The sequence below is a fragment of the Athene noctua genome, chromosome 13, assembly GCF_965140245.1.
Source record: "Athene noctua chromosome 13, bAthNoc1.hap1.1, whole genome shotgun sequence".
Lineage (NCBI taxonomy): Eukaryota > Metazoa > Chordata > Aves > Strigiformes > Strigidae > Athene > Athene noctua.
The window spans coordinates 19,656,791-19,683,781 of NC_134049.1; the positions used below are offsets into that span (position 1 = coordinate 19,656,791).

The 26,991-nt window shown below is 40.2% G+C and overlaps 1 protein-coding gene across 7 annotated transcripts in view; it reads right to left on the bottom strand.

Moving 5' to 3' along the window:
* HERC1 (HECT and RLD domain containing E3 ubiquitin protein ligase family member 1) overlaps positions 1-26,416 on the bottom strand; it is a 109,542-nt gene extending 83,126 nt beyond the window's left edge. For all 7 annotated transcript variants that reach the window (XM_074917581.1, XM_074917577.1, XM_074917580.1 and 4 more), the window contains exons 1-2: positions 26,296-26,416; positions 743-1,715 (exon numbers count right to left, since the gene is read on the bottom strand). In XM_074917581.1, coding sequence (XP_074773682.1) covers positions 743-1,672 — 930 coding nt within the window. In that variant the 5' untranslated portion in view covers positions 1,673-1,715; positions 26,296-26,416. The remainder of the gene's footprint in view (positions 1-742; positions 1,716-26,295) is intronic.
* Between the last annotated feature and the right edge of the window lie 575 nt (positions 26,417-26,991).

The window sequence follows — 26,991 nt, forward strand, 5'->3', positions numbered from 1 at the left end:
ATTAGCAAGCATTACAAGCCTGAGAGGGGAGAAAAGAATGACCACTTCAGGGAAACAGTTGTTCCCTGTTTCAGTCTGAGCACATAATGCAGAAGCTTGCTGTAACTTCTGAATGCATGTTGTGCAATAATTTCACAGCTTTAAAAAGAATATTCATCTAGGACCAGAAGAAAGCATTTAACATACAAAGCAGTGTGCCATACTTCCAAACAGTTCAGCTCATTTTCTTACTGCATTAATTTCTGAGCAGTAGCAAAGACATTAAACATCTCACATCTGATTCTCCAAAGATGTATAAGCAAAGGTCCAGGTTAACTGGAGAGCAGGAATGTCCAATATAAATAACTTTGAACAGGAAACAAGGCATATTGCAAAACTTTGAATTCTAAGGAAATTCAGCAAATCTGAAAACAGTTCCACACACGCTAACTCTTCTACTATGAATATGAATGTAAAGTGCAAGTGGATCAAGTACATCCTTGATTCATAACACCAAAAGTGACAACTCAGGGATGGCTTTACTGTTTTACGTTTATCCACGAGGAAATGGGTGGGAAGGGAGGGGGAGAAAGAAACAGTGGGTAACAAAGGAAATACTAACAAAAACATTTCACAAAAAAAACCCCTTTTTAACATATTAAGCAAAGTATTCAGCAAACTGGCATTCAATGTTAAGAATCAATTTAAAGTTAAGAAAGCAATTACATTTGCAGTGTAGAAAAATCAAAGCTGGTATACCTACCAAAGAACGTCGCATCTGTGTTAATATACTCATAAAGCAATCAAAGCTGATCATCCCTTCTGGACTTTGCAGCAACTTGGTTTTCTCCATGGTGTTCACTACAGCTGAAGCACCTAAAGCCATCTCTATCCATTCAAGAAGGTATCGCAGGGAACCTCGCTGGGCAGCCAAACCAAGGAGCAATTCAGAAGCTAATCTACGGCCTAAAGTGTCTGCCCCAGAGTTTGGAATTGTTACTCCTTTAAGAAATGTTGTTACTTGTGATAAACAGTCTAAACCCATTGGTGGAATCTTGCTTTCATTTGCTAAAGATAAAGGTGGCAAAGAGCTCACGACTTCTATTGCAGTATGGATAACATCATTGCAAAGGCTGAGGCCAGGTCCTGACGCAGGCATCATCCAACTTTGTCTTAGCAGTGCAAATAATAAGCTTAATCCAGTCCGAACCCCCATTTCTATGAGTGCATCTGTACTTGACCTAGGACGTTCACTGACAGAATGCACATCTGTTGATCCAGAACTGCTTTCTGGTGAATGCTGCTGTTGTTTCACCTTACCCTTATCATGGTATTTATTAGAAAGTGCATAGAAGACACGCTGCAACACAAGGAGACGTTTTCGAAGAGCTCCAGCAAATGGAGAATCTGAGCATACCATCTTCGCCAGTGCCAGCTGGCTGCTAAGAAGGGCATCCAAGTAGTGGTCCTGTTCATCACTAGATAGAGATTCTCGCTCAAAATCTGGTAACTGAGGTCCTTTGAGGCACAGAACCTGCTGGGGCAATGGCACTACTTCTTTATTGCTGACTAACTTAGCATACAAGACAGAAACTCCCTCCCTTGTTGCAATAGATTCACTGTCTTCTGTGATCCAGGAGCTGTTTAGATGTTCAAGCCATTTCAGCTTCACAGGTGGGACCATAGCTGCCATGCTGATTTACTCCTTTGCCATTAGTCCTGAAGATGAAACAAACCTGTAAATAGGTGTGAAATATTATCTACATAACTTACTACTCACAGTAGGACAAACCCTCATAATCCTTAAGAAAGCAAATAACAAAAGGTTAATCACCAAGAATTACCAAAGTTCCACCATTTTACCCACATAAGTGCTGCAATCTGGAACTCCTACTACAAAACGTACTAACAAAATAGTTTAGGAGTAGTATAAAAAAGTCATTTTGCAGATTAATTTTTATCTTCATTTTAAACAAGTACACATGTATGTGCAACTTCCTTAACATGATGTAAGAATTCTAGTCTAAATCTGCATTTTCTAAATCCATACGCACACACACAAAAAACAAAACAAAAAAAACCACAAAACACGAAACAGGTTTAATACTGCTGTTTCAATGAAAATACACTTTTAACACCCTCTAGAAAAAATAATATTCTCTTTATAAACAGCAAAACTGAGGGTAAAGACTTTAAAAAAATGTACAAGATGACACACAACTGCTTACAAGTGAAGGGAGTACCAAAGTAAATATTTGTTTTACAATAAACGAGATCATTAATTGAGTCCACAACTAAGGGCTCAACCTGTGAAATACATTTTAAAGTCCTGTTGTCACAAGCGACCTCTTTCTAAGATAAGCTACAGATCTCCTTAAAATCCATGTCAGTGTTAAATGGAAAACTGGACAGATGGCTTGACTGCTACAGTGACACATTATGGAGGTCCTATTCGTTCAGTGAATAGGCTCTTCAGAGCCAAATGCACATTGCTGTTCCAAGTAAATTTACAGCTCAAAAGTTATGTATTAAATCACATTAATGTAATGTATGACTTTGAAAGTATTCAAAGCTTTCAGGATAGATTTTTAAGGAAGGTATCACTAACATTATGGAGATAAAGAGAAATCTCAATAAGGCAACACCACTGGTTCACCACGGAAGTTCAAACGGGTTGTCAAACCAACTCGACAGTTTACAACATTCATTCAAATCAGAGACATCAATGAATTTAAGAGATCTTTTTATTGCTGACAATTTTAGAAAAAAACCCCAAAACATTATGAATCATGATACTTTTACATGGATTCAAACCCAATTAAACATTAAGATGCTACAAAATTCCTGGGAATCCCACAGTTGAAATGTGATTCCTTGCCACATACCACAAAATTTCTTTTGACTAGCCCTAGCCCCTGGAATACATGTCTTTTCTGACTTTTGCACTACCTGAATTGAAGTCAACTTAATTTAGCTGAACGGAAAGATCCCTTTTCCTCTTGTTACTCCCTCTAGAGACGCAGTATGGTCTGAGCTCTACACAGGTAGTCTAAAACCTCCATTACAAACTCCATGTGTGAAACTTGAATGCTTTGATATTAAAACACTTATAACTTGGCTTAAGTGAAAAGTATTTTCAAAGTTTACAGTTAATAAGAAGGGATTGCTTTTTTTGTTCACTGCTTTAAAATTCAAAATCCAAAATAAATCAAAAGATAGAAAAGTTATACTTCAATAACAGAGTATCAAGCCTTTTTGAAATTTAATCTGAGTGCATCAACTTTCAAACTGAACATGGCAACAAGTCCTCTGATCACTTTCAGAAGGGAGAACATAGTGTTGGAAAAGCAGATCATTTTTTCTACAGAGTCCTCGTTTCGGGACCACACACCACAGGTGTATGGCATGGACAGTATGGCAAATATGCATATGGCCTTGTAGTTCCCCAATGCTCAGTCACCACAAACTTCTTAACCACACTACTCAAAATGAAAGTGTAAGCCATTTAAAAGAATTAATCTGAAAGGCATCTTCTATATTCAAAAGTGTGAACTATTACTTAGGCAAATGATGCTGTAATAAACTACTTCCAAAAATTAAGGTGGTGTAAGTTTACAGAAGAACTATGTTAGAAAGACAACAAAAAAAAATATCAAGTTTGGTTTTAGTTAAGTTTAGAGAGATCTTCTCTATCTTGAAACCAGCAACATAATATTTCGATTATTAAGTTGGTAAAGCAATGACAACACAAAGTGCAGAGGCACCTCTATCACTGTAGATGAGTATGTCATGGGAAGAACCAGGTGAGAAGTACTAGATTAATAGCTTGAAATGTAATAGTAAAATATGCAAGCTCATATAATTATGGAATAAAAACTTCTCCCATAAGCAGAGAATCTGTTATTTGGAGATTCAAAAGTAGAAGAATCTAGTGAATCACAGAGGGATCATTAGTCATTATGAAAGAAAATACAATCCTGAGTAGCATTAATAAGCATTTCCAAAATGGCTAGGGAAGGTTAGGTAAGGGAAGCATTTTTACACAGATTTATAAAATGCTAATCAATTGGATGAACCAGCTGGATTACTGTCACCTATATCCTGAACTCATTAAAGACTGACACCGGATGATGCAGAGGAAAAGATTATTCCTCTGATCAACTCTAACAGAGAATCTAGCCTGAAGGCAAGACTAGGAGTGTGGCTTTTCAGCACAGCAAACCAAAATAAATACATACATAATAAAAATGAAAATAAATTAAATGTGGTTTGTAAACACAATAGAGAAAAAAGGGGTGGGGGAGTAAATAAGTAAGCAAAAAGAGAATATGAGCATAAGAACAAATGGGTATGAAACAATCACAAAAATAGCTTTAAACTGAAATACTCCGAAGGTTGTTCCAAGTTAAATTCTGCGATGAGTTTCCAATGGAAATAGCAAACCCTTTTGAAATGGAGTACAATAAATTCTGATACACAAGACAATTTTTCTAGTCTCATGGTCATTCTACTAGGAAAACAATTATTTCAGGCTAACAAAAAGATCTTCTCTGAAGAGATTTCTATCACAAAAATAAATCCTAAGTAATATGCAGCAAGAACACAAAGAGAAATTTGTTCCAATTTTGCAATACTTAGAGTAATAAAGTAAATTAATTGCTTTTCCAATTTATTTAGAAAGTGCCTAGTGCTGTCTTAGTGACTGCTCTCTCGCATACAGATGAGGATGTTTGGGAGAAGACTGTTCCATATGAATGCAGCAATGCATGGCACTTCTTTGTCATGACAGACATCTGACAATAATTCACTTCTTCCAAGTACTACAGAATTGTATTTTAATATTAGTAACCTCAGTTTTAGTTTACCTGGTTATTATTTTAAAGCTATACATGAAGAGCATTTATTTAACAGATGAGGTAATTCAAGATATAGATCTGAAGCACTAAAAAGTTGCAGAATTGATAAGCATATCTTAGCATTATCATGATTTATGTCCACATTGAATTATACAATGGGTGACCGTGCCCTCACATTTTGGTATTTTGTTAGGATAAAGGAGGTTGACCTAAATGGGTAGCTTTTCTGACAGAAATGTGAACTGCTGAGCAGTCCACATCTCTCCTATAACAACAAGAAATTCCACAGACCAAAAACTGAGGAAATACAATTGACATTACTGTTCCAAGAATAAAGCAATGACTAGAACTCCTGTACTATACATATTGTTTAGAGCTCAGAAATGGAAGATGTTGGTGTTCTTCAAAAAATTATTCAAACAAAACCATAAATGTATGCCACTGGTACCCAAAGGCAAGCTGCTGCAGAGACCAGTGTTTGCCTGGTCTGGAAGCATCGGCCTACATGAGACTAAGCTGAGATACAGGCAAAGCTTGTATTAGGATAGCTTCTTAGAAGGGCTTAGTAGCTCAAGCACAGCACCATGTCATACTGTTTCTACAGGATCTAAGCTAGTTCACATATCTTGCTGCAGCATGTGTCATAAAACTTTTCAGTTTTTTCCTTTCATCTTGCAACTTCAGGCTGTTCTGTCAACACTTTAAGACTGAAAAAAGGAACACAATGTGGTTTTGAAATAATTAGCTTTTGGGATATCCAGCTACTTAAAAATGAAGTGAGGGTTTCATTGCCAGATCCTATTCATAGTTCTGGATCAGAACCCTGGCACAAGTAAGAGAAACCTAAAGAGTGTAAGTATGATGTGCATGGAGCATTTAATGTTTATGTGTCCCCCACAGATTTCAAGGACCATGTACTTCAATGTCTTATTATTTGTATTGTTCACTTGCAATCGAGCAGCATTTAAGTATTTCAGTACTTGGCAACTGCATTTAGGATACTTTTTTACTGACTTCGATATCTGTATTCCAATAAAATAGGTTTTTTATTCTTGTTTTGCTTGCTTAATATTTTTACCTTCATAAACACGGTATTTTCAGTAGACAGCTTTGAACTCAATAGTAAAAACACAAAGCACGAGAACAACATGCATGCAAAATAACAATGAAGTCATTAAAATTAACACTACTTCTTAGTTATCATTTATATAACATTCAAGTACAGCAAAAGTAAAAGCCTTGATAACATCACAAAAAAAAAGAAATTCCAAAAACAAACACCGAAAACTTCTCACATACAAGAATACAGACTGATTACAACTAGTTGAGTTCAGGTTTATTATAAGACTAAGGCTGAGAAAAAATTTTAAAATTAATAAATAAAAAGAACACCCTGCTTCTAAAGAGACACTTGCGTTATTAATTTTTATGCTAGCAGCATTCCAAACCCCAGTTTCTTCAAGAGGGTTCTTGACAACAGCTGTAAATTTTGTCAAGCTAACCTACAGCTTAATATGCAAAGAGGCTTTTTCAAAGCAAAACAGTGTTTTCAAACTGCTTTTTTAAAAACAAGTGTTGTTTATAAAGTAACCCACAAATGTTTTACCTCTTACTGTACAAAACAGATTTGACTCCTATTTTATAATCATTGACCACAATCAGTTTCTGTTCTTTGACTCTTCAGGTTCTAATGTATTACACTTTCACCAAAAAGTAATAAAATATTCCGAACGAGAGGTTTGTGTTCTTTGGTAGTCTTGAGTCCTACTTGATCTCATTTAAAACTAAATCTCAGAAAGGTGAAGGGAATCTCTCTGCCATCTAGTGAGAGGATGTGCTTACTACAGCTGTAATGCCTTAAATAGCAACGGGTAACATACAATGCCACTTAAAAAAAAAAAATCAGAGAACTATACTACAGCCCTTCTGCCAATATATTTGCTTAAAAAAGCACATTCTAATTCTAAGCAGCTGACTTTATTCCAGACAAATTTTCTCTAAAATAGAGTAGCACCTTCATCAAAAGTCTTATCTGAGCCTGGATAAGCCTTGTCCAAGTAACTTCAGTTGTGTAACAACAGCAGACAAAATCCTTACATGCCTATCACACAAAAACTGGAGCCACAACTGTTAACCACCATTCAGAGGCAGTGAGTATTCTCTGCATTTCATACTAAACACACCTTCTGTTTACTCACACTACAAAACACACCATCAGCTCAGCCTTCAAGTGACACAGATCGGTATTATTACATCCAGGACCCTGTTCATGAAGAAAAGGCAACATTTTCTCATTTGTCAGGAAGGATTTGCTAACTACCCTTTGATCTGAATTGCAACTGTAAGTCCAATTAATGCAAACTTCCAAACTCTGGTCTTCAGTGACAAAGGTAGTGCCTTATCAAGTGGCAACACATCAGGATCTGGCTAGATTAAGAAATTCCCTGAATAAAGACTCATTCATTTGCTTTATGTTATGCTTACACCAGCTATTCTTCAGCCAGAAATTTTTAAACTTGTCCAGGTAATACTGCTCCTTTTTCTGAAAACTGATAAGATTTTATCTCCTCAACTTGTATGCACTTCTAAAAATAGAGACTGAATCTTCAATCTGAGCTCTTAATAGTCACCTACTCTCCTACTGAAACTTTCAAAAGAAATGTTAGTCCATCTTGAAAATAACATTCAGTTTGACGTGACAGGTAGGAGTCCTTAAACCAAGAGCCTGATGGCAACAAGCTGATTTTGATATAATCCTGAAAAGGCTCTCTGAATACAAATGTAAATTATCACTGTCTCTGTGTGGAGTACAAGCGCAGTGACTATGTATCACTGAAGTTAACAAGAAACTACATAACAAATAATTCAGAGCATGGGCAAGGACATCATATTTCTTTTTAAGTGCAGGCAAAAGGAAAATATATTTGACTTTGAAAGACCATATGAATATACTCACTGATGGTTTACTACATCTAAGCACTACAAGGTCAGCTGACAGTGTGGAAGGTACCAGTTTTGCAGCATGGGCCAGCGTGTAGGCCCACCAACTTTCTAAACAAGCTGACCATATGGCCAAGCACAAAGGGAGAAGGAGAAACATGTGACAAGAAGTAAAGAAGTACTCTTCTTCAAACATCATCAGCACAAATCTAAAACAGTCTAAAAGTATGACAACAGCTTTATAAAAGTATTTCAGCACTGTAGCACTTGAAACACTTTGAATTCAAAGTTCCAAATTCAAAATTCCCAGAAGTTTCTGAGATTTCTATTTTAACAACAAAAAAAACCCCAACAATCAAACAAAATGTTCCTCCTTAAAAACAGCCTTATCCCATTTTGTTATGCATTTGTATTTTCAAATTTGGGGACTCCAATTAGAGCAAATATTATTTTCTGCAATCTGAAAGTAACTTCTACTGTCAAATCACTAGCTAACATTTCACATGTAGTAAAACCTCCAATGCTTCCAAGTGAATGGCTCTCACTGGTTCAAAAAAGCTAGGATTTAACCAAGATGATGCCTTGAACATTACCTATTGCATCATTTCCAGATACATAAGAAAGTTTGTAAATTAGAATTAATAAAGTTTTATATTTTACTTTATATAAAAATGTATTTGACCAGCAACAGGTGGAACAAAATCTCTTCACACTGAGAAAACACGAACCACCAAAGCCCAGCTCTCCTTTCCTTATTCCTTGTTTTCTCCTTCTCCTCAAAAAAAGAAAAAAAAAAAGTAAACAGCAAGAATTTGCAACACAACTCATTTGTCATATCTTTTAGAACCACAGTTCCTGTTGAGCAAAGAGCCATTTTGGGGCACTAAATGCCCATATATATTTTCCTGATGCTGATCAGTAAGTCAACTAAAATGGACTTAAAACTCATAACTGAACAAGGATTACAAGACAGTCTTACCAAATTTAACACTTATTTCAAAAGGTTACTGTACGGAAGAGTTAGGACAAAATGAAAATATCAAACCCTAAAAAACAAGTTCTGTGTACCCTGGATGTAGGATTTTTTTCAAAATAGCAGTGGCAGTAACTTGAGCTGCACTAGAATAAATCTGAAAGTAACTAAGACTTCCTTCAGAACTTGTTTGCCTGCTCTGAATTCAAAGTTCTTTATAAAGTTAGAAACCAATCTGGAAAACCTCCACCTAAGAGTTGACTCTCAGAAAAAAAATAATTCAGGAACACATTTAAGTAAGTGGAAACACTAATCAAGTATAGCCAATGAAACTTCATTACACCACAAGCAAACAAGAAGCAAGAGAGAAAGTGAAGCAAATACACAAGCATGAGACTACCTTAAGCAAAACCCAGGGCAAGGTCAAAGGTCAACTGCATTCCTTATAAACATTATTTGGACAAAAGAATTTAGGTATTTCTTATCCAACTTAATTCCTGCCAAAAATGTGGTCTTCATTAACAAGTGCTAAAAGGAAGATTCAGAAACCTTCCAGTAGTACTACTGACAGTTTCAAAAAGAAAGAACTGCTGCTGACCAGAAGATGAAGAAAAAGGCATTTGTTCACCACCCTCTTAGAAACTACTGTTAAAGCTGGGGGGAAAATGATGCTTAATAGCTCTGTGAGTCATAGACAGTGTTGCAGACTACAACTGAACTGAAGAAAAGACTCAGATTCATCAAATACTCTACTGGAATATTTGCAAGCTGCAGAACAAAGCTCTTGGTTACCCTTCACTTCAACTAGGACACTAACTGCTGGTTTTTTCCTTTTACATCATATGAAAGGGAATGATAAGAAAGGAACTTTAAAATGAAACCTGTGAAAACAAGAGGAACATAATCGGGGTGGGGAGTGGGGTGGGTGATGTCTGAGCTAAGAGGATAGTAGAACATTTAAATAACAGATTAAAATATGCTTGAGAGCTCTCTTTTAATGTTATAAGAAACACAGAACTTACCTGCAGCACAAAGGTCTTTTTCCTTTTAACAGTCTCCCACTTAAAATGCACCCAACTTCCAAAACTGCATCTCCCTGCATAATGAATGATCATGCCCCTATGTTTCAGATTCTGTGTTTTCGAGCACAAAAGTACAAACCAGCTACATCTTTTGGTCTGTTCATGGTTTTTCCCATTATGTAAACAAACTAACAACAAATACACAAATTACCTCATGTTATTATCACTCAAATTCTAAGCTCAGTATGATGTCTTCACATCTTGCAATAATTAGTAAGCATAAAAAGAAGATAATAGGCTGCACTACAAAAATCAAATGAATCAACTTACAAGAAATTGTAAGCATTATGAAATTCTAATAATTAAATGGTTGGCATGCATTTCCACATGGCCAAGAATTCAGGGAGAATGAAAGTTTACAATAAATCTAATTTCCCCTTTTTTTCCCAATATTTCTATTCATCTACTTACTTGCACAATGATTTTACAGATGTTTTGCTTTAGACAGTGTCTGCTGCACCTCAGAAAAAAACAAACACAAAACCAACAGCCTGCAAAGCGTTTGCCAGCAAGACAGAATAAATGCTAATAATAAATACATTTAGGATCTTCCATTCTGAGTTAAGATATAAGCTGTCATATTTCAGAGATAGAATGCAGTCTTTAGCAGCCTAGCAAACACTTTTAAAGAATTTTAAATATACTGTGTTATTAAAGAGTTTTATTTTCTTAGATAGGAATTAATTCGGCCTGAAACCACCAGCTACTTCTTACAGATCACTTCAAACATTCATTTTGAGATGTAAGCTTGCCTAAAATAACTAATAAATCACATGTATTAAAATGTGAAAGGCCTGTTACAAGTAATCATTAAGTACAACAGTCTATTGAACAAGTGAGCTTTCACTTAAGATTAAGTTTATATCACTAATGAAACAGGCCAACCAGTAAATGCTTTTATTGAGGAAAACTGTGTATTTTCTAAGGAAATAAGAACTATTCCTGTATCTTAAGTAAGAATAAAATGAGACTGGAGCTGCCTATAACTAAATTTACAAGTTACTTCATGAAACGGAAATAAATTATGAAGTGATAAAATATAAATACTGCTCCTTTCTTCTCTCTGTCACCATAGCAATTTAAACACTCAGAAACAGAAAGAGGAACTTGGATTTTACAATTAATCCCAGCTTGTATACAGTACCACTGACTGCATGGATGCATGAGCAATATCCTGGTGTAAAACTGACTAGGAGTTAGAACAAAATAGGTATTCCACTATAAATGCTCTGGTATTTTTTTTTTATTTATACATATATATTTATGTATTTATAGTATATACCACAAATATTTCATTATTCCATGTATGTGTGTCTGAAGCACAATTAACTTAAGAATTTCAACAATAATAATAAAAGCTCACAGATAAGGAAGAAGCTATAACTGCTGCCCAGACTGCTAAAAGAAAAATTAAGCAATCGACTCAGAAATGTAGCTAAACTTTCAAGTACAGTGATTTCCCATTGCTTGTATACACCTGAATAATCCTGCTTAATTATTACTCCACAACTTCATGTTTTCCTCCCTGTGTACAAGGTCCAAACAAGTAAACACTGTAATACAGGGATAAAAACTGATCTTACATGAAGTGTTGTCAAATGGACACGGTAAACAAGGGGAATACATTTTAACCTAGTCTTTAGGCATCACTTGTCACAGTCCATGGAAGTTTTCAAACTTACAAAAATCATTCTTCAACTAACACAATTACAAGTTTAGGAGTTTTCTATGGCTCATGAAAGTGTATTCCTCTGCTACTTTTCTCTCAAACAGTAATAATATTTCCCGGTAAGCATGCCTGATTGCATTTTTGAAGTCTGATGCAACTCAAACAGAAAGCAGAGGACAAATCTTCAATTTACTTTTTTAATTCTTTCAAACTAAAACCCAGATTTTTAAGCTATTTTGCAAACATTTCTTTATGACATTCAAAAATACTGGAAACACTGTGTCTTGTACAATAACCATCTCTAACACAAGTATCTCATCACGACTTACACAACTAAGGTTTGACCATCAGGTCTTCATCACAAACACCTACAATTATAAACGTATACGAAACACAAAAGTCTCCTGAAGATTTGGAAAATGCGGTCATGTTGTTCTGCTCAGAAAAAGCATGGCATGTCAGCCAGAAAAATAAGAGAAGAGAGTCATGTGTTACAGGAAGCAATATTATGACTCAACAGTAAGTTAATACAACATTTCTGGAAAGAAAAAACCATACCTATTATCAATATTAATTTTTAAAAGATTGGAGCAACTCTTAAAATATTGGAAGAATGAAAATTAACATTCTATACAAATTCTACTTAGGTAATTTTATTTCTCCCTACAGTGTCAACTGAATAAAATGTAGGATTATTCACTGCCTATATAAATAATGTATCAGGTATAAAGCAATTAAAACCAGCTTCAATGGTCTATCCCAAAGCTAGAAAATACATGGAAGAGCTAGAAAATTACTTTAGAACTTATAAAGGGTTAAGTTATAATATCCTGTAGCAAAGCCAGGAATAATTTATGGAAAAGTGAAAAGATGTCTTAGATAGCTAATGAAAAAAACATTTAAGTATCATCCAGAAGGTTCTGAATTCTAGAAACATGAAAACAGCACATCAAAATCTGAGAATCAATGTGCATAAAATGAGATACAGTGTCTTCAATCATTATGAAGAAAATACATTTTCTTAAATCAGTGATTCTAGCACACACACTGAAGATATTAACAAGGTCAGAACTGAACAAAGCTACATATTACCACATTTTTCTTCAGTCCTACTACAGCAGAAATTAAGCACAATTATTCTGATGGAAGCCAAGTGCTCACTTAGAACAGCTACAAAAGCAGCTGAAAACTTTATTTTCTTCAAAGCTCTTGAAAAACTGCACCTATAAAGCTGCAAACACTACAGGTCCTAAAAATCAGAATTTTCTGAGGAAAAATAAACCTCACAAGCACTCTCTCCCTCTCTGTGATTAGCAATTTCAGCAACCTTTGTAAGATGCTGACTACATTTAACTGTATTTTATAGGAACCTAATTATAGAACCTTGTAACACAAGAAGCTAGAAGTCTGTACAGTCAAATCAAAGGCAGGAAACACCATAACTAGAGAACACGCAAAGAACTGGTTGTGAAACGCGCATGCTTGAATTTTATTTACTGCCTGTAATGTTATACCACCTTTCCCCAAGGGGCAGGTAAAGATATTTTCTAAACAGATTCCAAAAAAAGAAAAGCTTTAACAAATAAGCAAAACAAGTAAGTAGATTTGTGTATTTCTGAAGGATAGAGTTCTGCAGTATGGTTCACTGACAATGATCTCTCTCAAGTTCAGTTTCATTTACTATTTTCAACATGAGTGGTCCTAGAGTAAACTGTGCTAGAGATACTTTAAGCATGATGTCACCTGGGTGGTTTTTGAAAAGGATTAGAAAATTTAGTATTTAAACAGATGGCAGCCAGGGCACACTACATGTCTTAATATTGCTAGAAGTAGTTACATCTTTCTTTGCAACTGTAATTTCTGCAGATGGGACAGAAAAATCAAGTTCTTTGTGGCTTACACAGAACTCAGTAAAGATTTCACAATCAGAATAATCAAATAATTCTATTAGCTCATTAAGAATATAACTGAATTCATTCACTGCAAGTGACTATTCTAAAACTTCTTTTTTCTGGGATGTTAATTTAGGTAAGTTCTTAAGAAAGCAGAAGTTCTGTATACATAGCTGATCACAGGTCTGGAACAGTTAATTTATGTGAAATATGACTGAAAACTTGATGCAATATGGTTGTGGTTTGACCCAGCAAGCAGCTGAACACCACAGAGCTATTTGTGGGATGGGGTAGCAAATTTGGAAAAAAGGGAAAACTCGTGGGTTGAGATAAAGACAGTGTAATGGGACCAAAAAGGAAGGGAAAATAATAACGATAAAAGAATATACAAAACAAGTGATGCACAATGCAACTGGTCACCACCCGCTGAACAAGGCCCAGCCAGGCCCCGAGCAGTGGGCTGCCAACCACCTCCCCCGATTTTACCGTTCAGCATGAACAGTCACACGGTATGGCACAGCCCTCTGGCCACCTGGGGTCAGCTGTCCTGCCTGTGTCCCCTCCCGGCTTCTCGTGCCCCCCAGGCTCCTCGCTTGCAGGGCTCCATGAGAAGCTGAAAAGTCCTTCACTTCCTGTAAGCACCGCCCAGCAACAACTAGAACATCAGTGTGTTATCAACATTATTCTCATCCTAAATCCAGAACAGAGCACTACACCAGCTACTGGCAAGAAAACTAACTCTAACCCAGCTGAAACCAGGACAAAATACACCCCTTATTCTACACCATCTACGTCATGCCCAGGTCCCACACTTTCCAATACATCCCAATCCATCACCAACACCTTTACTGTCTTTTGATATTTACACACATATATCATTCCCTTAGTCTATGGGCCACCCTTCTAAAACGTTCGTTGAGTTCATTTAGTCCATGTCATTGGGCTTCATCTGTCTTAATAGTCCTTCAGGGCAAGAAGGATGGTGTGTGGTGCTGGATAGTTGCATGCTGAAGCTGGTTCTGATTTCATCACTCCTGCCTTTGTCTAGTTCTATCATCACTACACTTGCCTCAGTTTCATCAGAATTCATTCTTCATTAATCTGGATATTCCTACTGTAATATCACTGATACCGCATATAGCAACCATAGTAGTGATGACATATAGTATTAGATAGCAATTAACATCATACATTTCAAAGCATTGGCTATTCTCACCCAAAATCAAATCCCCTTGAGGTACACATCAGACTTCACCATCCTTCTTCATTACCCACAAAGTGCACCCAGGTCTCTGAGCAAAAGCAATGCCATGGATAAACGTTTGCCTTTGCCTGAGGTAGGAATAACCCAGCCTGCCTTCCCCAGCATATTTTTATGTGCTTTATCCCCTTCTACAGTACATAAAAGTTTTGATTCGATCTTCCCGGAGGCTGGTGTATGACAGGATGTGATATGCCCCCTCTATGCCATGCTATTTGTCCCAGGTGTCTATGAGGTTGCTTGGGAAAAGAGTCCCATTGTCTGACTCAATTCCTTCTGGGGTGCCATGTCGTTGTAAGACCTGTTTTTCAAGGCCCAGGATAGCATTTGGGGCAGTGGCATGGGATATGCCTCCAGCCACCCAGTGGTTGTTTCCACCATTGTAAGCACACGGCACTTGCCTCGGTGGGTTTGTGGGTGTGTGATACAATCAATCTGTCAAGCCTCCCCATATTTATATTTCAACCATCATACTCCATACCAAAGAGGCTTTAACCGCTTTGCTTGCTTGACTGCAGTGCATATTTCACATTCATGAATAACCTGGGCAATAGCGTTCATGGTTAAGTCCACCCCTCAATCCTGAGCCCATCTGTATGTTGCATCTCTCCCTTGATGGCCTGAGGTGTCATGGGCCTACTGGGCTATATAAATAACTTCCCTTTATGTTGCCAGTCCAGATCCACCTGAGTTGCTTCAATCTTTGTAGCCTGATCCACCTGTTGGTTGTTTTGATGTTCTTCAGTGGCCCAACTCTTGGGTACATGAGCACCTACATGACATACTTCCACAACCAGGTTCTCTCCCTGGGCAGCAATATCTTGCCACAATGTGGAGCCCACATGCTTTGCCTCTGCGCTGCCAGCTGCTCTACCTCCACTGCTGTAACTGTGCACCCATGGCACGTGCCACCATCCATGAATATAGAGATGGCGCACTGGCCACATTTCTCAGTCAGCAATGTCTAAGGCCAGCTGGACAGCCTTCACATCTGCAAACTGACTCAATTCACCTTCTCTGTCAGCAGTTTCTGCAACCTGTCGTACAGGACTCCATTGAGTAGCCTTCCACTTCAGATGCCTTCTTACAACACAAGAGTATCCATCAGGCAACAGGGCATATTGCTTCTTCTCCTTTTCTGGTAGTTTATTATACAGTGGGGTCTCTTCAGCACACGTCACCTCCTCCTCTGTCAATGTGCTGAAATCTTTGCCTTCTGGTCAGTCCATGATCACTTCCAAGATTCCTGGGAGACCAGGGTTTCCTAATCAAGACTGCTGTGTGATCAGTGCAACCCACTTACTCCATGTGGCACCAGCTGCATAACTTATAGAGGGGACCCTCCCTTTGACCATCCAGCCCAGCAGTCAGGGTGCCAAGAAGAGCTGTGCTTCAGTACCAACTACTTCTGAAGCAGCTTGAATCCCTTCATATGCTGCCAGTATCTCTTTTCAGTTGGAGTATAGTTGTTTCAGATCTTCTATATCCCCAACTCCAAAACCTAGGGGTCAGCCTCAAGTCTCCCCTCATGCTTTCTATCAGAGGCTCCAGGTAGGGCCATTCCTCTTGCTGGGGTGTAGAGCACATTTTTTACCTCATCCTGCCTGGACTGGCCCAAGAGCTACTGCATGAACTATCTCCCATTTAATTTGTTTAAAGATTTGTCACTGCTCAAAATAATTTGAAATTGTTCTTCCAGGTCACTTGATAAGAGAGGGCTTGCAATCAGAATGCAATCTGGAATGTACATTCTTCAAAAACTGAGAACAGCTAGCAAAGCTTGTGTTTCCTTTTTGCTAGTTGGCGGAGATGTAGCTGTTACTTTGTTGATCACATCCATTGGGATGTGATGACGTCCCATCTTGCCATTTTATTCCTAAAAACTGGATCTCCTGTGCAGGTCCCTTGACCTTACTTTGTTTTATGGCAAAACCAGCTTTCAAGAAGGATTTGGACTATTATTTTCTCTTTCTCAAAATCATCTTCTGCTGTGTTACCCCATGCGATGATGTCCTCAACGTACTGCAGGTACTCTGGAGCATCACACTGTTCCTGTTCCAGTGCAGTCTGGATAGCCCATGCCAGTCAATTCCAGGTGTACTGGATGACCCTCCAGGTGAAAGCAAACTGTGGCCTGTACTCTGTTGCCAAAGATCAACTGTGGCGTACCACTCGGCTGCCTTCAACTCCAGTTCATACTGAAGTGCTAGCATGTCCAGCATGGCAGCACTCAGCAGCAGCATGACTTCACTCAGGCCACAATAGTCTACTGTTAGTCTCCACTCTCCATTAGATTTTCACACTGGCCATATGGGGCTGTTAAAGGGTAAGTGAGTCTTGCTGATGATCACTTCTTGGCTCTCCAGTTGTTTCATCAGCTTATAGATGAGAATCAGGGAGTCTTGGCTGGTGCGATACTGCTGCCGGTGCACCACTGCAGTAGCAATTGGCACCCACTGTTCTCTGACCCTCAGCAACTCCACAGAAGGGTCCTCTGAGAGACCAGGCAAGGTGGACCGCTGTTTAATTTCCCCCGTCTCCAAGGCAGCTATGCCAAAAGTCCACTAGTACCCGTCTGGGTCCTTGAAATACCCTCTCCTGAGATAGTCTATGCCAAGGATGCACAGAGCCTCTGGGCCAGTCACAAAGAGGTCCTTCTGCCAGTCATCCCCAGTTCAGCTCACTTTGGTCTCCAACACAGTTAGCTGTTGGGATCCTCCTCTCACTCCTGAAATACACATGGGTTCTGACCCTTTATAGCCTGGTGGCATTGGGGTACACTGTGCACGGGTATCCACCGGAGCCTTATACTCCTGGAGATCTGACATGTCAGGCCATCAAATCCACACCGTCCAATAAACCCGGCTGTCCCCTTCCTCCACCTGGCTGGAGGAAGGGCCCCTCTAGTGCTGGTGATAGTATTCATTACTTACTCCCAGTAAATATGAATCAGAAGTCCCTTTATTAAGATCAGAAGTAGACTGGCCCTTCCACTTTGCCTGGGAAACTGCCCACTGGAAACTGAAGCAACAATTTTCCCAGAACCACCCCTTTTCTGATTGTTTTTCCTTTCAACTCGTGTATCTATGCCCTAGGGTTGAGGTAGATTTTCCAACTCCCTTCCTCATGCCCTCTCTGGTCACACAGATAAAACCACAGGGCAGCCTGTAGTGTATACCCACTATATCCTCTCTCTCGAGCAGAGAAATGCTTACTCTGAATAGCTGTGAAACTGGCCAGTACAGGTGGGAAGTAGGACATATCCTCTTCAAATTGCTGAAACTCCCAGGACAGTTTCTCCACAGCCAAGGTGCAGGCCCTTAGGGAGGAAGACTTTCTTCACTTTGCTGGAGTTGGCCAGCCAATTCATCCACTGTCTGCCGCTTTCCGTCTTCCCAGGTCACTACAGCCAATGAATTGGTGTACGACAATGGTGCACTCCATACAAACTTCTGCCACATGGGTCATGTGCACTTGACTTCATGTGGATCTCTGGATAACTGCTTGTTGTCCAGGTCATCATAAATCACCTTCACCATGACTAGCTCCCTCAGGTACCAGATACCTCTCTCCACAGTGGTCCACTTGCCTGGGTGACATACAACCTTACTTGGAGGGATACCTTTTCTTCACACCTGACAGGAGTCATCTCTAGAGGGTGACAGCTTGCGTCCATTTTCCAATCGCTTGCCAATGCCCCCTTCCTTAGAAAGGAATCGCAGCTGCTTAGCTTCTCTATCTTCTACTTCCAGGCTCTGTTATTCCAGGACTGAAGCCAGATGACAATATGCTCACCTGGACAATGGCTGAAATTTTTTCACATCTCACAGTTCATTCAGGGATAGGAATCAGGAGGTTACTTCCTCATTTATGAGTTCTGACTCTTCCTCTTCTCATGATAGCCACGCTTCAGAATAGCTTGCCTTGTCCGCTTCCTCTTCCTTCTCCTTTTTAGTAGGAGTTCCTTCCCTGACTTTCACATCCAATATTTCTTCTTGTGTATAGGGGCAACTGATACTGGCATGGGTTGGTTCTCTGGTTCCACTGCAGTGCCTGTCACTGGGGTTGGAGTAACCACAGTGCCTGTCCTTTTGTTGTTAGATCCAGAGACCTTCTCCTCCCCTTGAGGGTACTGAGTAGTGTTAACAGGGCTCGGTAGGCATGGGCCAGGCCCCAACACATTGCAATGATCTGTGTGTCTCTGAAATTGTCAGGGTGACAGCATACTACTTCCAAATATTCTACTAGTTTGTCAGAATTCTGTACTTGTTCAGGGGTGAAGTTCCAAAATACTGGAAGCGTCCACTGTTTTAGGTACATGTCCATGCTATCCCACACACCCTGTCACTCATAACTATCCAGCCCTGGGACAGATCTCTGGATGGTATTCTTAAATAGTCTGAAACAAGACCTGAATCACATTCAGGAGACACAGCAAGAGGAACATGCTGGTTTGAACATCCCAAGGATATTCAAAATTCTCAAGAGCTATTGTAACTAGCCTGGAGGAGGAGAAGGTGAAGGCGTGGGGAAAGCATGCCCCTTTGTCTCCCCCATAGATTGGCTCTCCGAGGAGAAAAGGTGAAGAGTGTAATTATTAATAGTTTCCAAGAGATGGTTTCCAAAGCACAGAGATGACAGCAATGCTGAGTACAAATACCAGATTAGTCTCACGACCAGTAATTTTATCGTAAGCCAGTGTTACACAGTACAGCAAAATTATAACCTTAATCCAGAGATGATAAACAGCACAACAGGGAACATATACAGCACGTAAGGCGTTACATAACACAACTCCGAGAACAAGCACAATGACTCTGAGAGCAAATAAATCAACATTGTGACCAGTGACTATTAAACTAATGTAATGAATGCTTGTACCAAATTTGTTTTAACACGCTCTGGTCAGTTCTGTCATTATCTCAACCCTTCAAGCCCCACAGAAAAAAGGGAAAACTCGTGGGCTGAGATAAAGACAGTGTAATGGGACCAAAAAGGAAGGGAAAATAATAACGATAAAAGAATATACAAAACAAGTGATGCACAATGCAACTGGTCACCACCCGCTGAACAAGGCCCAGCCAGGCCCCGAGCAGTGGGCTGCCAACCACCTCCCCCGATTTTACCGTTCAGCATGAACAGTCACACGGTATGGCACAGCCCTCTGGCCACCTGGGGTCAGCTGTCCTGCCTGTGTCCCCTCCCGGCTTCTCGTGCCCCCCAGGCTCCTCGCTTGCAGGGCTCCATGAGAAGCTGAAAAGTCCTTCACTTCCTGTAAGCACCGCCCAGCAACAACTAGAACATCAGTGTGTTATCAACATTATTCTCATCCTAAATCCAGAACAGAGCACTACACCAGCTACTGGCAAGAAAACTAACTCTAACCCAGCTGAAACCAGGACAAATACATTTCTATTGACTGCCTCACTGTGATGATAATACTACAATTCCATTATACAAGTGGATTCTCTTCAAAGTTGCAATATTTTAGTTTTGTAGCATAACCACTGAGGACCCTTACAAATTACTTTGTTAATTCAAAAAGTGTAATATTCTTACCATAAACAAAAGTCTTTATTCTGTATCTAAATCCACTAAATTATCATCTCAATAATCTGTCCAATTCCTGCTATAACTATCACACACAAAATATGGCTGTTTTATTTATCCTCTGCACTATCAACTGAAACCAAAGACTCTTTTCACAGGGGCACTACCTACCCTCTAATCATTCATATCATATTCCTTTGCCTTTTTCCTAGCTCCTTCACTGTTATATGACCTATACTGATATAATGACCTACCCACAGCATCAGGATATGTATATCTGTATGTTCATCTCTACGACTCCAGAACTGAACGTGGAATTCCAGATACAGACGTGCCTTGAATTTGTGCAACAGAAGGACCGTCTTCTGGTTTTGCTGAGTTCCCATCCTAACAGTTCCTAACATTCCGTAAAACAACATACTACCTGAACTTTTTACCATTCCAGTCTTTCATGCTTCTTACAAAGAAGGCACAGTAAGAATCACGCTTCGTATGCTACCAACTGCTAGAATGCAGCAATTTTTGCAATCCTTATTAAAACTTCACAATCTGAAAGTACAACTAAAAGAAAAACAAACTGTTTGCTCTCCTCTTTTCATAAATAAAGGGTTGTTTGTATATATATGATTTAGCAGCAGATGTCAGAGCTCCAAACAACATTTACAGCCTTTTTCTTGAAAGGTTAATTTAGAAACCAGGAATATATAAAATCAACTAAAATCCTGCCCTCTCATAGGCCTATAATGTAAAACCTACAAGCAATGCAAAACCCGCGAGATGTTCCATATCACTCATGACCAGAGAAAACCATGTCAATTAAAACCAAGGGTAACAGGACATAATGTTGCCTAAAAGAATTATTTGTTCAATATTTTACTCATGCCAAAAAGCACCGTAGATCATTGTGCAAGGTAATGTTCCCCAAACGTTCTTTTCGGCCAATACATTTAGTCTATACGCAGTGTCATGACAGATGCAAGGTGAATGGAAATCTATACAAAACAGTCATGGGAAAGAAAAAGAGAAAACAATATATTAGAAAATACTGACACTGCAGAGAAATTACTACAAATTAACAGAGAATTGAAACTAAAGAGACAAAAAGAGACATTGGAAGCAGAAAAAAAAAGGAAAAAGGGAGAGGTGCTAGACAATAGGAGATGGACAGTAAAACCATGCAGAAAAAATAAGCCATGGTCTCCTACAAATCTGGAACAGCAAGACAATGAGCAAAATGAACTAAACCAGAAAGAGCAAGCAAGAACAGAAGCTACAGCAGATTGTTCTTCATGTGTAAGAAAAACACTACAATGAAATACACACTAACATTCACTGATTTATGTGAACATCTGTCTCCACTGGTCACAACGTCCACTATCTTCCCTCCTTATATTATCCTTCTGTTCAGCATATGGGAGCCAAATTACTGATATCCCAATTCAGATTAACTCTGCAGCCAACTATCAACTTTCCTTGCCAAACATTAAAGTCCACCACGCTTTATAATATTTGTCAGGTAAGCCACATTGAGGTTCTACTGATTTTCTTCCAAATTTAGTCTTCCTACATATTTTTAGGTTCCTTTAGGAGTACTTATTTATTACCAGATCTACTACTGAAACCAATATAACCCTATGCTTTCAGATAGTCATAACTGGTCACTTCAAAAATCTTTTGGGAGACAGACAAAAAGTGGACAAAATTATTTTTAAGTTGATAAGAAATTTAATCTATTTGCTATTTTGCCCTTCTGTCTATAAAGAAAATTATATAAAAACCTAATCATGGTTTGTGAATGTAAATGCTTATACCCTTGGGTACTGTACAAAACCTACCCAAGCAGAGACAAATAAAAGTTTATTACTATTCAGCAGAGAAACTCACAAATATCAATTTAATCCATTACTTCCTCAGATAAGTAAAAGTATGTTGAAATAAAAGCTGAGAATGTAGAATACATTCCACATACATAACCATCAAAAGCAGTTAGTAAAAAGAGGAGCTGAGAAGCAGCCATCCTCATGCATCAAAAAAGTTCCAACAATTTGAGGAAAGAAAGGTGCCTGATCTTGCACTGAGAAAGGGCTGAAAACCCTGGTGAAGTTTTAACACTACCATTCTCTCTCCCCTAAAGGTACCATCACTTGTACTTCTACTAACTTGTACTGCTACTAACCAGGTAGACGTAATACTTCCAACCACCATAAGACACAGGAACAGACATTTCCTTGTAAAAACTAGAAAAAATAATTAAGATGTACTTACTAGTAATAACGATTTTAAATTGCGAAAGCCAGCAATGGATAGGAGACTGCAAAATCCACGTAAGTATAGACATTCAAAATTCAACCAGATCAGTGATCTCATTTAACTTTCCAGTTAGCTCTGATGTAAGAAGAGAGGTGGACTGCAGCCTGTCTATGTATATAAAGGGGTCATGTAAGAAAGACAGAGAAAGGCTTTTTATAAGGGCCTGTAGTGACAGGTCAAGGGGCAATGGTTTTAAACTGAAAAAGGATAGATTTAGATTAGATACAAGTAAGAAATTTTTCCCTGTGAGGGTGGTGAGGCCCTGGCACAGGTTGCCCAGAGGAGCTGTGGCTGCCCCCTCCCTGACAGTGTTCAAGGCCAGGTTGGACGGGGCTTTGGGCAACCTGGGCTAGCGGAAGGTGTCCCTGCCCGTGGCAGGGGGCTGGAACTGGATGATCTTTACAGTCCCCTTCCAACCCAAGGTGACTTACAACCTAATTATCTGATAGTTCCCTTTGCAAGTTTTTGAATCACAGCCCTCTCTGGAATACAGTAAGGTGTAGGTAATTATACTTTAAAATACAACTGAGCCCATTTTTGCTTTAATATGCAATTTCTAATTTCAGAGAGTAAAAAAAAAAAAAAGGACTCAAGATCTAGACCACAACTCAATTGCAAAATAAGCAAATTATACACTTTGTGTTAACATTTCCATTTCTTGACTCAGAGTACTCCCAGTAAAACTAACTGAAAAGAAACTTTTGTTCTATAAATGTATGCATTTGTAAGGAAATGTCTGAGGATCAAATTTCTGTCTTATGCAGTGCTGACAGCAAATTTATTACTTATAAGGAGGACTTAAATTGTAGGCTCTTCTTTAAACAGTAAATTCCAGCTTCCAGCAGAGAACATGATCCCGTGTGCCCCCTGAACATACTCCCAACTAGCTTGATGAATTCAGATCAATCACAACAGACAGTCAAGGCCAGAGAATATACCTGGCGAGTTCCCAGGCCACAATTACACTTGCTGTTGACTGGCAAATTCCATAGCCACTGGGTTCCAGACTATTTTTTTTTTTTTAATCTTCAGAAATTATAAGGGTTACTGTGAAGTTATTATGATGCACAGTAAGCATTTGCAGCACACTGCCAGTTACTTCAGCAGCCCTAGGAAAGCAAAGCTTCATTTTCTGAGGGCTACTTTAAAAACATCTAAAGAGAAAACATCTAATAGATTTGAATATTCTGTCAGCCACTACAGGAAGACTGAAAAAAATAAAACCTGCCAGCAATTTCAGAGTGTGAGTACTTCTGAGAACCAATCATGAGAAAAATATAACAACGTAGTACTCACCATTCACTAAGATGACTTTGACACCAGAAAGTCAAATCAGCCATAGACAAATGCACCCTACATCTAAATAAAATATACTAGTACAAGACAAAAAATCTTCCAAGTTATATAAACAGAAGAAGACTGAGTATCTGTCAGTATCTAAATGAAGACTGTTGTACTGAAAGAACATGGACTTCATAACAACCTATGATGAGAACTCAAATGCCTGCTCCTCCAAGTCTTCCTGAAATACATATGATTTTTGTCCCCGTGATAGTTATAAGAATTAAAAATGGAAAGAAAGATGGGAATACTAAAAGTGAGTCTTAAACAGAAGTATTTAAATGTATGTACTGTTAATTTTACTACCAAAATACAAAGACTAATTTCACATGTAGTTTTTCCCATCCATAAAATGGTCCCAATCCAGTCATCACTGATACTTGAAAACATGCAGAGCACCCCCGCACTCTTTCCTTCAAAAAAGGAAGATTACAGCTATCTGAAATTGGTAAACTAAAGACAAAAAACAATGGAGATTTTTAATCAGGCCACTTAAATCCTTCCATTTAATTCAGTTCTGAAATAACAGAAGAAAAAGGTTTTGCTGGTAAACTATCTTTTAGTTCAAGGATTAAATGAATTTTAAAAATGCTGTTATATTCTTACCATGCCAAGCAGTCCTTTAGCAAAAATGTCAAAGACTTTATATCCCTAGTACTCATACTTAACAATTTGATATCAATATCTTTTATACACAGCTTGCAGAAAAAAATTTCAACATCCCCCACGCCCCTTCAGCTTATATACTTTTAGCCACGAAAACATGGTTATCCTTAACGTTAAGAGAATGAACCAAACATACACGATACATTTAAATAAGAACATTTTCCTCAGAGAGGAAAGCCTCAAACATATGAGTTTGTTTATACTTGGAGACAAGGAGCCCTAAGATGTTTCATTCTGACAGACAACTACTGTGTATAAAGCCACCTAGCAAATTCCTTGTAGATGCAAGGATACAGGAGACTGGTAATGCTCTTCTTCTGTCCCGCAGCACATTAACAGTGTACAGCTTTTAATCCTTCATACAAAATTAAGAGATTCCTCTTAGAATATTGGGAAGCAGTAGCAGGCTGACCAGGTGTACAATCTACATTTCCAGATTAAATGTCTATTATATTTTTTTCCCCATAATTACGTGAGACTCAATCTTAAGATCCAAGTGCTCCGCAGTCTCACATCCCTATGCAATGGGGATGTTGTGGTTTACATGGGGCCTCTAACAAGGAGCATTAAATTCAGTAGATGTAAATTTACAGCTTTGAGTTTTTGTTATAAAGTAATAGCACAGGACACTCCGCTAAACTACAAATCTGATCGAGCTCATGACACAGTATGCATGCATGTATATATACATAGACAGGTATCTATGTAACATGTATGCATGCATACAGAGCACATGGTCCCAGCTACAGCAAATTAAACAACCCATGAGCAACAATCAGCTTAGATATGTCACATGAAGAACAGGTCTAAAATAACGACGATGTTTCACCAACTGCACATAAACCTCTCCTATGTACACTGCGAAGGGGAGAGAGCTTAACATGGTTCTGTCCCTAAAAAACATGAAAAGCAGCTTGTATACAGTCAGTTCTAAAAGAAGTTAACCGTATACAGTTTTAAAAAAAAAAAAAAAAAAACCAACAAAAACACACCACCACCAAAACAGCCCCACCACCTGCTAGGACATCATTTTAGAATACAAAATAAATCATCTCAAAGTACACACACAATTCTCCAGTACTGCAAGCAAGAGCCAGCAAATAAGCCATGGGGAGATATGCAATTCAGCTGACAGGTCTAGGGGAACACTTACGGCCATGCACACAGTTGATAAAGGCCAACATAACATATTTCAGACAGAATTTTATGACAGCAACCAGAAATACATTTAACTCCGAGGAAGAATGCACGGCCGTGCCACAACGGCATTCACGAGGCTCAAGGGGAAAAGCACAGGCTCCGAGGATCGCAGCACACGCAGATCTTGTACAGTTGGTGCTGCTTTGAAGAGATACAAAAAGCCCCCCCTTCCCGCCCTACAAAAGAAGAAGAGCTGCTGGGCGCCGGTCGCTCTCGCAGCCCCATCAACAGGGCGCTGACATCTGACCGGCCCCACCTGCCCCCCCCTTCCCTCCATCCCGCACGCACCTTCCCCCCTTCCCAGGCGCCCGTGGCTGGCGCCGCGGCCTCGCCGCCCCCCCAGCGGCACAGGGGGTGCAGCCTCCCCCGCACGACAAGGCGGGGGCCGTGCCGGGGTGCGGCGGGGCTGCGGCGGCCCCCCCCGCGGCCGCGCCCCTGAGGCGCCGGTTTGTTTAGGTGGGGAGCGGCGCTGAGGAGAACCCCCCCGCCCCCGCCCCCGCCGGGCTCGCTCAGGCCTCCCGCCGCTGTCCCCCCCCGGGGCCGGGGCTCGCCAGCCCCCCGCGGCCGGGCGCTCACCAGGCAGCGGGGGGGAGGCGGCGGGCCTTAGTCCGGGTCTTCCGCGGGGCTGGGGCGAGCGGCGAGTCCCCGCCGGGAGCCGCGTCCTTTCCTGCGGCAGCAACGGCGACGGCGGCTTGTCAAAGAGAAAACATGACGCGGGCGGCGAGGGGGAGGGCGGCGCCGAGATCTCGCGGGGCCGCCGCGCCGCTCTCGCGAGGCGCCGGGCGCTCCCCGCCTCCGCGGGAAAGCGGGAGGGACGGACGGACGGACGGGCGGACGGAGGGCGAGCGAGGCCGCCGCAGCCCCCGGCAGAGCCCCGGGGCCGCCCTGCCGGCCGCGGGGCCTCCGCTCCCCGCCGGGCCGAGCCGCAGGGGGCGGCTGCCGGCCCGGGCGCGGAGCACAGCCCCTCGGCCCGGCGCGGCGGGCAGGTGTGCCGGCAGCACCGGGGCGGCGGGGCTGCGCCGCCCGTGCCTGTGTCCGAGCTACGGGGGCCTGGTGAGGCGAAGAGGCTCCTGCCGGGGCCGTGAGGCACCCTGCGGCGAGAGCCGTGGAGCCCGCGGGACGCCAGCCGCCAGGAGAGGGGAGCCCCGAAGCCGTCACACGGGGCAGGGCCGCAGCAGGGACGGCTTTCCTTCACGCAGAATGGAAGGAGGCTGCTGGCACCGGGCACTAAAACATCACCAAAACGCTGTACCTGTTTTCCTAAAGCACAAG